The following is a 12,614-nucleotide window of genomic DNA, read 5'->3' as shown; positions in this document are numbered from 1 at the left end:
TGAATGGTCAAGATCTGACCACGTCACCATCAACGGCACTGACGAGGTCGACTCCTTGCTCAACCTCGCCAAAGGCTGAGTTGGCCCCCCTCCGAGCGAAAATGGTGGATTAGCTCTTGTTGAATCACGGCGCACTATTAACCGTAGATCTAGTTTCTTATATGACGTGTCGCATTCTCGGAGAAGAAAAAGGGGGACGGCGACGGGTTAGAATCCAATAGTACGGACTGTTGACGTGTGTTGGTTACGTAGTACAACACAAAATTATTTGACTTCAGAAGCTAAACCTATAAAACTGGATTATCCTCTGCGGTGTCCGCAAGACGAGCCAGTAGCGTTGGTCAAATCATTCACCCACCCGTTACTTTACTTTCTAAAGTGCCCTCAGTCCTCACCATTTATATGGGAAATCTTTGATCAAACTGTGTGCGCAATATTCGTGGGTATCGGCGATGGAGGACTATTTTAGCAGCGGCGATGAATACTGTTACCACGACTACTACGACGACGACGATGATCGAGACGCTTCGTATGGGTTACAAGAGATTGAGACCGAGGTGCCCTTGTCCTGTACCAAGGGTCCGTCCAGCGAGGTAATTGAATGCGAGCACTTCTTTTAGTACTTGTTTGGCTGCGGAAGGGGAAAGTGAGAATTTTTATCAAACCCATTATTTTTTCTCAGTATCAACTAGCAAGTTCTGGTTTTTGTTAAGAGAACAGCGAAGAAATCATCATCATATAATCTCCTGGGGTTAGTTTTGTGTTTATTGTGCGCGTAGTTCTTGAGTGATTTTCACTCTTTCTGCAGCAATTTATGGTTTCTAATACCCGTTTGGCTCTTTTTTATGCACGCTTGTCCATGTTATAGTTAAGTGGAATATGATGGGTCTCTTATCCCCATTGCAGGTAATCACAAAAGAATCTCTTTTGGCTGCACAGGTATGGTTAATTTCTACTGTGATTGTAGGCGTATCGTGTGTTGCTGAGATTGTTTTTCTCTAATGCTTTTTGTTATGAATTATAACAAAAAAAATGTTGGTATTGATTTGTGCAGAGGGAGGACTTGCGCAGGATAATGGATTTGCTTTCATTGAAGGAACACCTTGCGCGAACCCTACTCATTCATTATCGCTGGGATGTTGACAAGGTGATTGTGGTGCTTGTAGAGAAGGGGAAAGATAAATTATATGCTGAAGCGGGTGTGACAGTTTCGGAGCATGACAATCTTTCCTCGGAGCTTTCATCGATGGTCATGTGCATTATTTGCATAGAGGAAGTATCTGCAAGCGAGGTGACAACGATGGACTGTGGTCACTGCTTTTGCAACAATTGTGAGTATTGTTCTATGCATTTTCTTCTTTTTCCAAATCGGGCATTATTTTCTCAGTTTTAAATTCACCTCAACAAAGACTAAATTATTCGTTTCTTGGGGTTGGCCAAAACGATATCAGATAATCTGTTTATATACAGGTAAATATATTTATGTTTGTCATTTCTTTTCTCCATATTTTCGAAATAGAAGAGCAATTGAACCATAATTTTGTGTTAAATTATCTAAACTGAACCAAATTGGTTCAAGATGATGCTTCTAAAAGTGCTGTTGGGATCCACATTTTACATTCATTGATCTTTTGTTTGCCAAAGCAAAGATTTGTTGCTACTAAACTAAATGATGGATTCTGAATAAAGAGAGAGTGGGTCTTAATGACCACAACAGGAACACTTCATTTTTTTTTTTGACCTGACATTTCATTATATATATATATATTGATTGATGGATTTAGCATGGATAAGTAAACTGAGTTTTCTTATTCAGCTGCACGATCACTTGTCCTCTTGCCTTGCAAAAGGGCAAAAAAAGGTGGAACTCACAAAACTGCATTAATCCCTACTTACAGGAGAAAACTTGGAACTTTAAAGCCCTGCTTATAACTGATATTGTGTACAATGATTTTATTGAAAGCCAAAATGAGGTTCTTACAGTTATCCGTTTGGATATTTTGATTATTACTTGGTAGCGACTATGACGAAGCAATGGACTTACCATTGACAGGTTGATTAAGAATGTGAAAGACAGAGAAGATGGATTTTGTTGACTGCAAAAGGGGGTCTACCATGGTTTCATAATAAATTTATTGCTTACCCAAAAAAAGAACACTTCATTTCATTATTGTTTTGCTTTATTGCCATGATATTTCTTTATGTGAAAAGAAAAGGGATAATTGACTGATCTAGCAGGTCTTAGCAAGATATATATAATTTAACTGTATTAGTCCTTCGTCTTCCTCTTACAGGAACGTGAAACTTCGAGAGACAATTTACAACTACCACTGTTTTCAATGATTTCACCAAACTTCATGGGAAACCTAAATGAGATCCCTTTTTCTGATTATTTATTTTGCTGGTAGTGACCATGATGGCACCAATGGACTTGATATTTTTGTTCAGCATAAGCATGTAGTAATGGAATAGAAAGGTAGTGAAAGAGTAGTAATTTATGTTGACTTCTCTAATGGATGGTTAATTTTAGTCCAGCTCCCATGGTCAGAAGCTTTGTTGTTATACAGGATGTTCCCTCTTGTTATATTTGTCTATATCGTGTGGCTCAATATAACTTTGCTCTCCAATGGTTGGAAATATTGTAACTGATCAGTTTGTTTGTGCCTAGGTTGGACAGAGCATTTTATTGTGAAGATAAATGAGGGTCAGAGTAGGCGTATTAGGTGCATGGAATACAACTGCTATGCTATTTGTGATGAAGCGAAAATCAGAAGTCTAGTCAGTGCAAGGGATCCTAACCTGTCAGAGAAATTTGATCGCTTTCTTTTAGAATCATATATTGAAGATAATAAAAGGGTTAAGTGGTGCCCCAGTGTTCCCCACTGTGGAAATGCTATTCGTATTAAGGATGATGAGTTTTGTGAGGTTGAATGTGCCTGTGGTCTGCAATTCTGTTTTAATTGCTTAAGTGAAGCACACTCGCCTTGTTCATGTCTAATGTGGGAACTCTGGACCAAGAAGTGCCAAGATGAGTCAGAGACGGTTAATTGGATTACAGTCCACACGAAACCATGCCCCAATTGTCACAAGCTGGTTCACAAAGATGGAGGATGCAACTTAGTATGCTGCGTTTGTGGACAAGCATTTTGGTGAGATATTCTTACATGTTTTCACTGCTCTTTTTTTGGAGGCAATGGTTTCACTGTTTTTGGGCTTTATTCTTGGATTTTTATTTCTTGTGGGAGGTGGAAAGCATAACATACATTTATTTGGTTGTTGATTTCACAAGATTGTTGTTTCTTTAGGAATATCTTGGATCGATTATTAGTTTCTGACCTTGTCATGGATATGCATTTGTACTACTGCTTGTCTTATTATTTAGCTTCTTGTTTTCTGAAGTCTGGTTGGAATCCTTGTTATTTTTGTTGAGTGTCTGGTAAGCAATTAAATTTTAATTCGCCATTTGCCATTTTCTTCTTTTTCTGATTACATTTGGAATCAGTTAGCTACTTAATTCCTGTAAATGACTTCCAGAAGAATCTACTCTCTAGAAGCAATGGGGTTTTCTTTCAGATTGTCATTTTTGTGCTGACAAAACTGTCTGTTATGAATGGATCATGGTACTTTTATTTCTGTTTGCATTGAAGTCCATTTGGACTTTTGGATGTTAAGATGGTCAAAAAGCATCCAGAGCAAGTCCTTGTTTATGATGGGTTAGAAAATGCTATGGTCAGTTGCACTTAACAATTTCACTGACTGATTGAGCCACACATCACAAGCAGGCTCTCCATGTGCACATGGCGCAGCCCACACGTGTCTTGACCAATCAGCATGCCATGGCAATAGCCCCAAGGTCTCTTTACAAATGTAAAGTTATTTGCCTGTTAAATGCTGAAGTGATTTGGTGGCTGGTTGCATGTTTTCATAATACCCATGGTTATTTTGTTGAAGGGAATGTAAGATACCCTGAACTGGATATTGATCCATGTTGTTTAAATAGATTGTGGTCTTGTATATTTTTTTACTCAAACTTAGGATTTCTTGTATTTGTTTTAATTCTTTATTCAACTCAAAATGTCGTAATTGATTTTAATGGGCAGAGATACACAAATTAGTGTTGTTTTCAAGGCGCTTAATGGAGCGGGTGTCTATGAATAGAAACAGTAGAAAGAGATTTTAAATTTTATGCTTTGATTGAACTTGTATGTAGCTTTTGACGAGATAGAATAGCAATGTAAGATCTCTGCACTTGACCCCTAGTATTATTGCAATGAGTCATAACAGAACTACCATGCAACTCACCTTTGTGTCAAAGGTGAGGATCTCATTTAAAGCTAAGCTTGTTATCAAAGCCAATACCATAATTTTGTCAATACAACAGGTCATCTATTTTCCTAATCTCATTCCTGTGAGAAATTTCGGGTGTTCTTTTTACTCTTATTCAGTCTTCTCTGCATAAATGGATTGTCAAATGTGGGAGCAGATGATATTTAATCATGTCTACAATCTAGGTAGTTAATTGTAAAAATTTATAGCCTATTGCAAACTAGCGAATTTTCTTCATATGATATTTGTCCAAAAATAAGCAACAATCTTTTTGTGTTTGTTAATTTTAAGTTAATGCGCAAGAGTCCAGAGCAAATCTTAGTAGTGGTATAACCCTGGGAGAGTCACATTGTACATGTTCTCGCTAAATGGATGAACAAATTGTTAATTTCGGGTTGTTTTGAATGCCTCCTTTAAATGATTTCATTTAACTATATCATACTTTTGTACTACTGCAAAATTAATGTAGGTTTCATCTTTGTCTTGTATGTAGTCCTTCGAGATTGTATCTGCAATATCATAACAAAAACTAATGGACCAACTTCATTTCCAATTATTTATAAATCCTTTTTGTTCTTTGTTTCATGCTTCAATTTTAATTGGCCATGCTCAAAAAGTTTTTTCTTCCGCCCTCCCCTCCCCCTTTTTCTCTTTCTTTTGCACACTCTTCAATGGAATATATATATATATATTAACATCAATAAGAGTAGTCTTTCTAAAAAATTTCCCTTCTTATTTAGTTGGCTCTGTGGTGGCCCAACTGGTAAAGAACATACGTGGACAAGCATCAGTGGTCACAGTTGTGGGCAATACAAGGAAGACCAGGGGAAGAAAACTGAGCGTGCAAAGATGGACCTACTCCGCTACATTCACTACCACAACCTATTCAAAGCTCATACGGATTCTTTTAAGCGTGAAGCTGAGTTGAAGGAAACCATACAAGAAAAGATATCACATCTGGAAGAAAGACAATCATCTAAAGATTTCAGTTGGGTTACAAATGGACTCGACAGACTCTTCAGGTCAAGGCGGGTTCTTTCCTATTCTTACCCATTTGCATATTACATGTTCGGCGATGACTCGGTCAAACTTGAAATGACAAAAGAGGAAAAAGAAATAAAACAGAACTTGTTTGAGGAACAACAGCAGCAGCTTCATGCGAATGTTGAGAAGCTTTCATTATTTATTGGGGAGCCTTTTGATCAATATCCAGAGGATGAAGTTGAGGAACTAAGAATGAAGATCATAAATCTTTCTGTGATTACCGACAGACTTTGCAGAAAATTGTGAGTTGAATTGCGATCTTGAGTTCTTCTTTTGGGTGGCGTGGATGATGTAAGTTGTTTATATAACTCTTTTTGTATATGTTCTCTATTTGCAGGTACGAATGCATTGAGAATGATTTGTTGGATTCAATCCAGCTGGTACGTCACAGAATTGCTCCTTACATGTCAAGGGGCCTGGAGAAAGCATCAGAACTTTCAATTTGTTGGAAGACCGAGGCCTGAATGCCACAGCTGCAATTCTCTTACAAGGTAACAATTCTTTTTGTGTAATATTTTTCACACCCTTTGTCATGACTTTTTCTATCTTATTTTCTATTTTTCACCACCATTTTTCTTTCAATTGTAGTTTTATTGGAGGAGGATTAATGGAAGATATAAATAAGAGGAACACGTCTTCAGAAGCTATAGATAGACACATAGGTATGAAGGAGGAACAATGGAACCTCATCATTGACCTTCACATGGTTGTGAGAGTTCAAATATGGATCATCTTCTGAGAAACATCTAGAAAATTAACCTTTGGTAACTACCCCCATTGATCTAAGCTTGCCTGCAGGTGTGACTTATAGGAGGTGATTTGTTATGGGGCCTATATCTGCATCTTTAACTTCATACGGGTCCCTTGTTATTACCTGGTTGATGTGTTGCTATGAGAATCAGCATTTCACTCCACCCATGTTGAGTTTTCTGATCTATTAAGTATTTCTCCTATAATTTTTAGAGTAATTTTACACCTACAACGTTTTTACAGTTCTCTTACAACTTGTTAATGCGTGTCACTATCTCACGTCGGCCGCAAAAAAATAATTAACAAATTCCAATCATATATTGACATGTCTCAACAAGTTCTAAAAGAGCTGCAGGTTTAACATTTTTCTAATTCTTAACCTCATTCTATATCTTTTACAGTTCTTTGAAGTATCTTTATCAATGTACAAACCCTATAAAGTGGGTTATATGCAGAGAAATATGTACTTTTAATTAAACCGCTCACCCTCTCTCTCTCTTGGTAACAAGCAGACTCTTGTGCAGTGTCTGCTTGTTTGTGTAATGCTTTGATGTCCACTGTTCTTGTAGTGAAATTTTTCTTTGGTCTAATGTCTATGCCGTGTCACGTGTGAGATGCTAATGGGTTTTATTTGGTGGGATGACAAAATTTTTCTTCCACTGATGGTTGAGGAAAGATACTAAGATATTTAGACTTGTGAAGTAGTCCTACCTAACAAGCTAAAAGGGACCCCAAATTTATAAAATATTTGTTATTTCTTGACCTAATCATAAATTGCAATAATCATGAACTCGTGGTTGCACTTGAAGGACTAGGCACAATTCCCTATCCTTAAATTCTTCCAAGCAAATCACAAGCCCATATTTACATGCTATTTCAAACACCAACGACGACGCTGGGAAAGAAGATGAAATGTTGAGCGAAGAACTTTCGGGTGGGAGTCGCATCTGAAATGTGGGGTGAAGAACTAAGAACTCTAACTTGCTTGAAGATCGGCGAGGTCGGCGTACACGTCGTAATAACTAAAGTCGTGGCACTCACAAATTATGTCATGTTTTTTTTTGACGAGATTTGATAATAGGAAATAATTTGTTATTTTAACTTATTCTAAGGGGCTTTGATATTATATGAAGCTTATTACAAATCAGGTAAATCACGTAGACTAATATTCAATTTTCATTAAATAAAAAAAAATCACTTAATGGGTTTAAAAGAACAAAATTATAAATATTCGGAGAATTAAAAGCGGACGAAAAATTGAGCAACACATTCTATAACGTCTGATAGTTTGTCGGTCACATAGAATTCGTAATTTGGCGCTGACATTGAAACGTGATATAGTTCATTATAGTTAAAAGAAGAAAGTGAAGTTCAAAAAAAAAAAAAGAAAAAAAAAGAAGCTGATTCCTGTCGTTACAATTACTCTCTTTCCTTACGATCCCCCTGGAATTCCTGCAACCACTGATCCCCGATCGATGTTCGGCAACAACAGCATATCAATCTCGGTCTCCGACTCCGACTCCGACGAGCTCGGTCGGATGCGAGTCCGGGTCCGACGGAAGCGTAAGAAACCCGGTCACCGGGTCAAGAATGAGTTGGTTCGGCGAGTGATTCGGGCGATCTTAAAGTACTGGACGCTTCTGATCTTCCTCCCAGCCGCTGGATTGCTTGTGTTTGAGGCCTCAAGGATCGGCCGGAAACCGAGCCTGGTGGTGAACTCGGAACTCGGTGCGGCGAAGAAACCGAAATCGGAGGGAAATTTGAATCGGCTTGATCCAACGACTCGAGTTGTTGGCGGCGTTAGAGAACGTAAGTCGGTTTTGAAATTTGATGTTGAGATAGCTGAGTTGGTTTAGGCTTTGAATTTCCTTTCGTCAAACAGCTTGAAGAAAAATTGTTCATCTATTTATTTGATATGAAAGGTCCGTGACTGTAAATATTGTTGTAACTTGTTTGTCTATACGTATCAGATGCAGTCATTATGATAGTTGCAACTTAAAATCAATGGAGCTCGACTGAGGTTTTGTGTTATTGTGTGACATTGATGTTTGGGTTGGGCTTTGTTGATATTATGGTGGCTGATTATGTAGAAATGGAGATAGGACACAAGGCTTGCTTCGAATATATCAATTGAAAGGAAAGTCATTGGTAGTTTTTCATTGAAACATGAAGAGGAGTTTCATTCACAAAAGGGTCTGAGAAGAGGATAGTATATAGCTAATTTCTACTGTCATTCTTTTGAGTTTCTTTTCTGGGTCAAAATACTTTGTGGGTTTCTCGTTCCTGAATTCCTTAATCATATTGATTAGGAATAACCTAGACGATAATACAGTGGATAGAAGTTGTGGAAACCAGTAGCAGAGGCTTTTTTTTTTTGTTATCAGGGATTTAATTACTTTTTTTTTCATTAATTTTGAATGTGTGGAGCATCTAGACTGCTAGAGTACGATTGGACTTGAGATCTAGAGCACAATTAATATAGTGCTGTTGGATACTATTTTTGGAAAGTAAATATGAATTCTTGCTCTCTTTGGTGGTTTTGATTTTATTCATCATCTTATACGCAAAGGACTTCAAAAGCAATTCTACATATAACACGCATTTATGGATCGTATCAGGTTGCTTGAAGCTCCTGCCCCTTGAAGAACTTGAGCATCTTGATATTCCTGAGGGTGGAGAATCCACTAGTCCTGTGAAAAAAGTATTATACATGTCAGAGAATGATATACCATTTTTAGAAGAAAACACTAACCTGCAGCGCACAGGAGCAACAAGATTTAATGTATTTACTGGAAACCAAACTCGTGATCAGAGAGAGAAAAGTTTCAAGGTTATAAGCTGCATTTTGATATATTTGATGGGGGCTAGGACAATAGATGCTCGTTGTCTTGTAAAAGCTGAATTGAAATTTAGGTGTCTTTTGAATTTTCTATAGAAACTGCTTTAACCATAAAGTCTGATGAATTGTTGAACCTTACTCTCAACTTATTTCTTCTTTATATGCTAGGCATGCTCATTTCCATTAGAAATATGTTACTTACAGGTGAATGAAACTCCTATGGTACATTGTGGTTTTTACAGTGAATATGGAGGGTTTAAAATTTCTAATGAAGACAAAAATTACATGCAAAGTTGCAAAGTAGTGGTGTCTACTTGTGCATTTGGTGGTGGAGATGATCTTTATCAACCTATTGGAATGTCAGAGTCATCACTTAGAAAGGTTACATTTATAGTCTAGAAGTCATATTTGTTAGGTATAGCTTACAATTTCACTTTGCTTAGATGCAAAATGTTTTGGATGGATGCAGGTTTGCTATGTTGCATTCTGGGATGAAATCACTTTGAGTGCACAAGAATCAGTGGGACATAGAATTGGTGAGGATGGATTTATTGGGAAATGGCGTATTGTGGTTGTTCAGGAACTTCCTTTCACAGACCAAAGATTGAATGGTAAAATCCCAAAGGTAGGAAGAGTGAACGTTGGCTCTGTATTTCTTATGATATTTTGTTTCTTGAAAAAAATTATGTGCAAATAGGTCATTCTGTGTTGATGCCTATCATCGGTGCTCCTCTGTCATATTTGTCTCATTCCATCTAGGGCATTTCTGTTTCTTTTCCCTGTTCTTCCTGTCACTTAGCAAATCTTATATATGTTCAATTGACTCAGAAATTACTATAGGAGTCACAAAGTAGAAGTCAAAACTGTAGCCATACATATTTCTTGCGATATGAATGTTTATCAAAAAAACATCATTGCAACAAACATTTCTGCTTTCTTAGCCATGCAATTGTCAATTTTGTTAAGTCATTGAGTGATTGGTTAATTCCATTTGCTGATCTTGATAACCCTTTCATTGGTTGGTTGTGTAATCTTTCAAATCAGTTGCAAGATACTTGGATTTTTTTGGTGGAAAATGGTCTAGGAAATCAATTTATATCGAACAGTTGACACAGCAAAAAATGAATGCCAAAAAGAAAAGGGAAATCGATATATAAAAATTGCACTATTCTTTTTGGGCCAATGATTGCTTAACTTCTCTCAACTTATCTTTTCAATTTCTGTTGAGCTTATTCCCTTAAATGCTTTATGAGAATGAAATAGGTCGATTTGTGGTGTGTCTGAAATCCATAGGTAGATTTGAGTGGCAATGCTGAAGTGTTGCCTGGAGCGTCTCTTTTTTTGGTGCATAGAATCATTTGAGCATCATGATCACATGCAAAGTGTATAATTTGGTTTTGCCTGAAGGTATATATGCCTGTCTCTTCTTTTTGATCTGTTTCCGTTTCCTCTCTCTATTTTTGGTGTGTAGAATTCTTTGAGCATCATGATCACATGCTAAGTATATAAATTTGGTTTGGCCTGAAGGTATATGCCTGTCTCTTCTTTCTTTTTTTTTATCTGTTTCCGTTTCCTCTTTTTTTTTTTTTGGTGCGTGAATCCTTTGAGCATCATGATCACATGCTAAGTGTATAAATTTGGTTTTGCCTGAAGGTGTATGCCTGCCTTTTCTTTTTGATCTGTTTTGGTTTCCTTTGATCCGTGTCATATTTCTTCTTATAAATTAGAAAGTACAAGTTTCCACCCTTTCTCTTTGTGTAGTTTGCTACACAAATGCGTAGCTTTGCTATTTGTGTGATTGTCTACGTCCTAGTCTTGCATCGTTACTGGTATATGTTTTTTAGAAAACTCCTTCCATTTGCATGCCTTTCTGCGTCTTTTTGAATATCTTAGAATTTCTTATATTTCTGTTTGTCTTCAGATGCTGGGTCATCGTCTTTTCCCTCATGCAAAGTACTCCATATGGGTAGACTCGAAGTCCCAGTTTAGGAGGGACCCTTTAGGTGTGTTGGAAGCCCTTCTCTGGCGTTCAAATTCAGTACTTGCGATTTCAGAACATGGAGCTCGCAGCAGTGTCTACGATGAGGCCAAGGCTGTTGTCAAGAAAAACAAAGCCACCCCAGAAGAAGTTGAGGTGCAATTGACTCAATACCACCACGATGACTTCCCTGAGGACAAGAGATTTAATGGAAAGAAAGGTATGTATCTATTTGTTGTTTCTTGTTCTGTCACGATCATATCAAAGCCAACAATAACAAGAAGAACAACTATAATTTAAAAGGTCACAGGAATTTAGAACTGCCCTTGGATGTTGTAGATCTAGTTGGATTCTATAAATAAAAAAAATTCAAACTCTACCTATGAATTCCTACTTTTTTAATTTTTGCTCCTGCCCTTTTTGCTTTTACATTCTTGAGCATATGGCCCTTGTCAGTCTTCTTGCCTCCTACCTCCCTTTTTCCTTTTTTTCCTTTCCTATAATCTGAGGTATAATGGGACCTATACTAAGACCTGAACATTGACTGAGAGCCAAAAACAATGTTCTGAATGATTAGAACTAACCTGTAAGAGCAAAGGTGTCTTGCATTAACCAAATTTGGACTCCAGAAATTTGATAGGTGATTGACTTTTTTTCTTTCCCTTCTGGTGCAGCACTAGCTGAAGCTTCTGTCATCGTGAGGGAGCATACGCCATTGACTAATCTGTTTATGTGCCTGTGGTTTAATGAGGTTGTCCGTTTCACTTCACGGGATCAGTTAAGTTTCCCATATGTACTGTGGCGGCTGAAAGTGCTCAAGAACATCAACATGTTCCCTGTCTGCACCCGCAAAGATCTTGTCAATAGTATGGGCCACATACGCAAGGCCAAGCCCTTAATAACTTGACTCTTTAAGTGCCATACAACATGTTCCTAGAGCATCCGGGCTTAAGAGGAAATTACCTGTGTCACCAGTCCTTTTTGTTCATCTTATTAAATGCTTTATTGGCGGCATTCTTTTTTCTTTTTTCTTTTTTTTTTCCCTTTCTTTTTTGGGCTTTTTCTGTTTATAACTTCTGGGTACGAACATGGCTAGATTTGTATTAACCGCACATTTCGGACATTAGAAAAAAGAGATCCAGCCTAGTTACTACTTCTGTTGGAGTTGCTGTTGGGTTCCCTTAATGCCTTTTTTTATTTTTACCTATAATTCTTTTACAGCATGTGATTAAAGCCAAACCAAATGCACTAAAAAAAAATTAAAAAATCAACACCTTGTAACCATGCTGACATGTTAACAATAGTTATAGGCTTAGTATTTTCCTAGTCATCTTGTTGGTGAAGAAATTAATAATGAAATGAGAAAATAAATAAATAGTGGAATGAAATGAATAAAAGCCAAAAAAAAAAAAAAAAAAAAACGTGGTTGGTATAAGGCTACATTTGTTCTTATTTCACTTTATTGTTTTACAATACAAGAGGTCCTAGTTTGAATTTCAAATGGTAGCTCAATTGGCACCTCATGAAGTGCATTCATGTAAATATATATATGAAATCGAATATTTTTTTTTATCATAATTAATGGTAAGAGATGTGAATTAATGGTAAGAGATATAAAATCAAATCAAATTTGAATGTATTTAAGTTGATATATGCATTGAATAAGAGAATAATGAC

The 12,614-nt window shown here is 37.0% G+C and overlaps 2 protein-coding genes across 3 annotated transcripts; both read left to right on the top strand.

The window, feature by feature from the left end:
- The first annotated feature begins 231 nt into the window (after nucleotides 1-231).
- On the top strand, nucleotides 232-6,345 carry LOC132185695 (probable E3 ubiquitin-protein ligase ARI1). The gene is made up of 7 exons (XM_059599470.1): nucleotides 232-593; nucleotides 907-939; nucleotides 1,055-1,331; nucleotides 2,669-3,149; nucleotides 5,067-5,612; nucleotides 5,708-5,861; nucleotides 5,959-6,345. The coding sequence occupies exons 1-6, from the start codon at nucleotides 453-455 to the stop codon at nucleotides 5,832-5,834; spliced, it is 1,605 nt and encodes a 534-aa protein (XP_059455453.1). The 5' UTR covers nucleotides 232-452; the 3' UTR covers nucleotides 5,835-5,861; nucleotides 5,959-6,345.
- A 1,054-nt stretch (nucleotides 6,346-7,399) lies between these two features.
- Nucleotides 7,400-12,090, top strand: LOC132185698 (probable hexosyltransferase MUCI70). Of its 2 annotated transcripts, XM_059599472.1 has the most exons (6): nucleotides 7,400-7,929; nucleotides 8,739-8,950; nucleotides 9,164-9,340; nucleotides 9,429-9,584; nucleotides 10,881-11,157; nucleotides 11,612-12,090. In XM_059599472.1, exons 1-6 carry the CDS (start codon nucleotides 7,596-7,598, stop codon nucleotides 11,842-11,844), a joined length of 1,389 nt encoding a protein of 462 aa, XP_059455455.1. In that variant the 5' UTR covers nucleotides 7,400-7,595; the 3' UTR covers nucleotides 11,845-12,090. The 2 variants fall into 2 exon arrangements, with proteins under 2 accessions (XP_059455455.1, XP_059455456.1); XM_059599473.1 differs by lacking the exon at nucleotides 9,164-9,340.
- Nucleotides 12,091-12,614: the final 524 nt, after the last annotated feature.

Source organism: Corylus avellana, chromosome ca6, assembly GCF_901000735.1.
Source record: "Corylus avellana chromosome ca6, CavTom2PMs-1.0".
Classification (NCBI taxonomy): Eukaryota; Viridiplantae; Streptophyta; class Magnoliopsida; order Fagales; family Betulaceae; genus Corylus; species Corylus avellana.
Note: the sequence above shows the minus strand (reverse complement) of the source record. Positions and strands in the feature narration are given on the sequence as shown.

Bases quoted from the DNA above. Each gene is read 5' to 3' on its own strand.
- LOC132185695 (XM_059599470.1), top strand. From the start codon at position 453: ATGGAGGACTATTTTAGCAGCGGCGATGAATACTGTTACCACGACTAC. The intron at 594-906 runs GTAATTGAATGC...TCCCCATTGCAG, and splicing joins CCAAGGGTCCGTCCAGCGAG to GTAATCACAAAAGAATCTCT. The intron at 5,613-5,707 runs GTGAGTTGAATT...CTCTATTTGCAG, and splicing joins GACAGACTTTGCAGAAAATT to GTACGAATGCATTGAGAATG.
- LOC132185698 (XM_059599472.1), top strand. From the start codon at position 7,596: ATGTTCGGCAACAACAGCATATCAATCTCGGTCTCCGACTCCGACTCC. The intron at 8,951-9,163 runs GTTATAAGCTGC...TGTTACTTACAG, and splicing joins AGAGAGAGAAAAGTTTCAAG to GTGAATGAAACTCCTATGGT. The intron at 9,585-10,880 runs GTAGGAAGAGTG...GTTTGTCTTCAG, and splicing joins TGAATGGTAAAATCCCAAAG to ATGCTGGGTCATCGTCTTTT.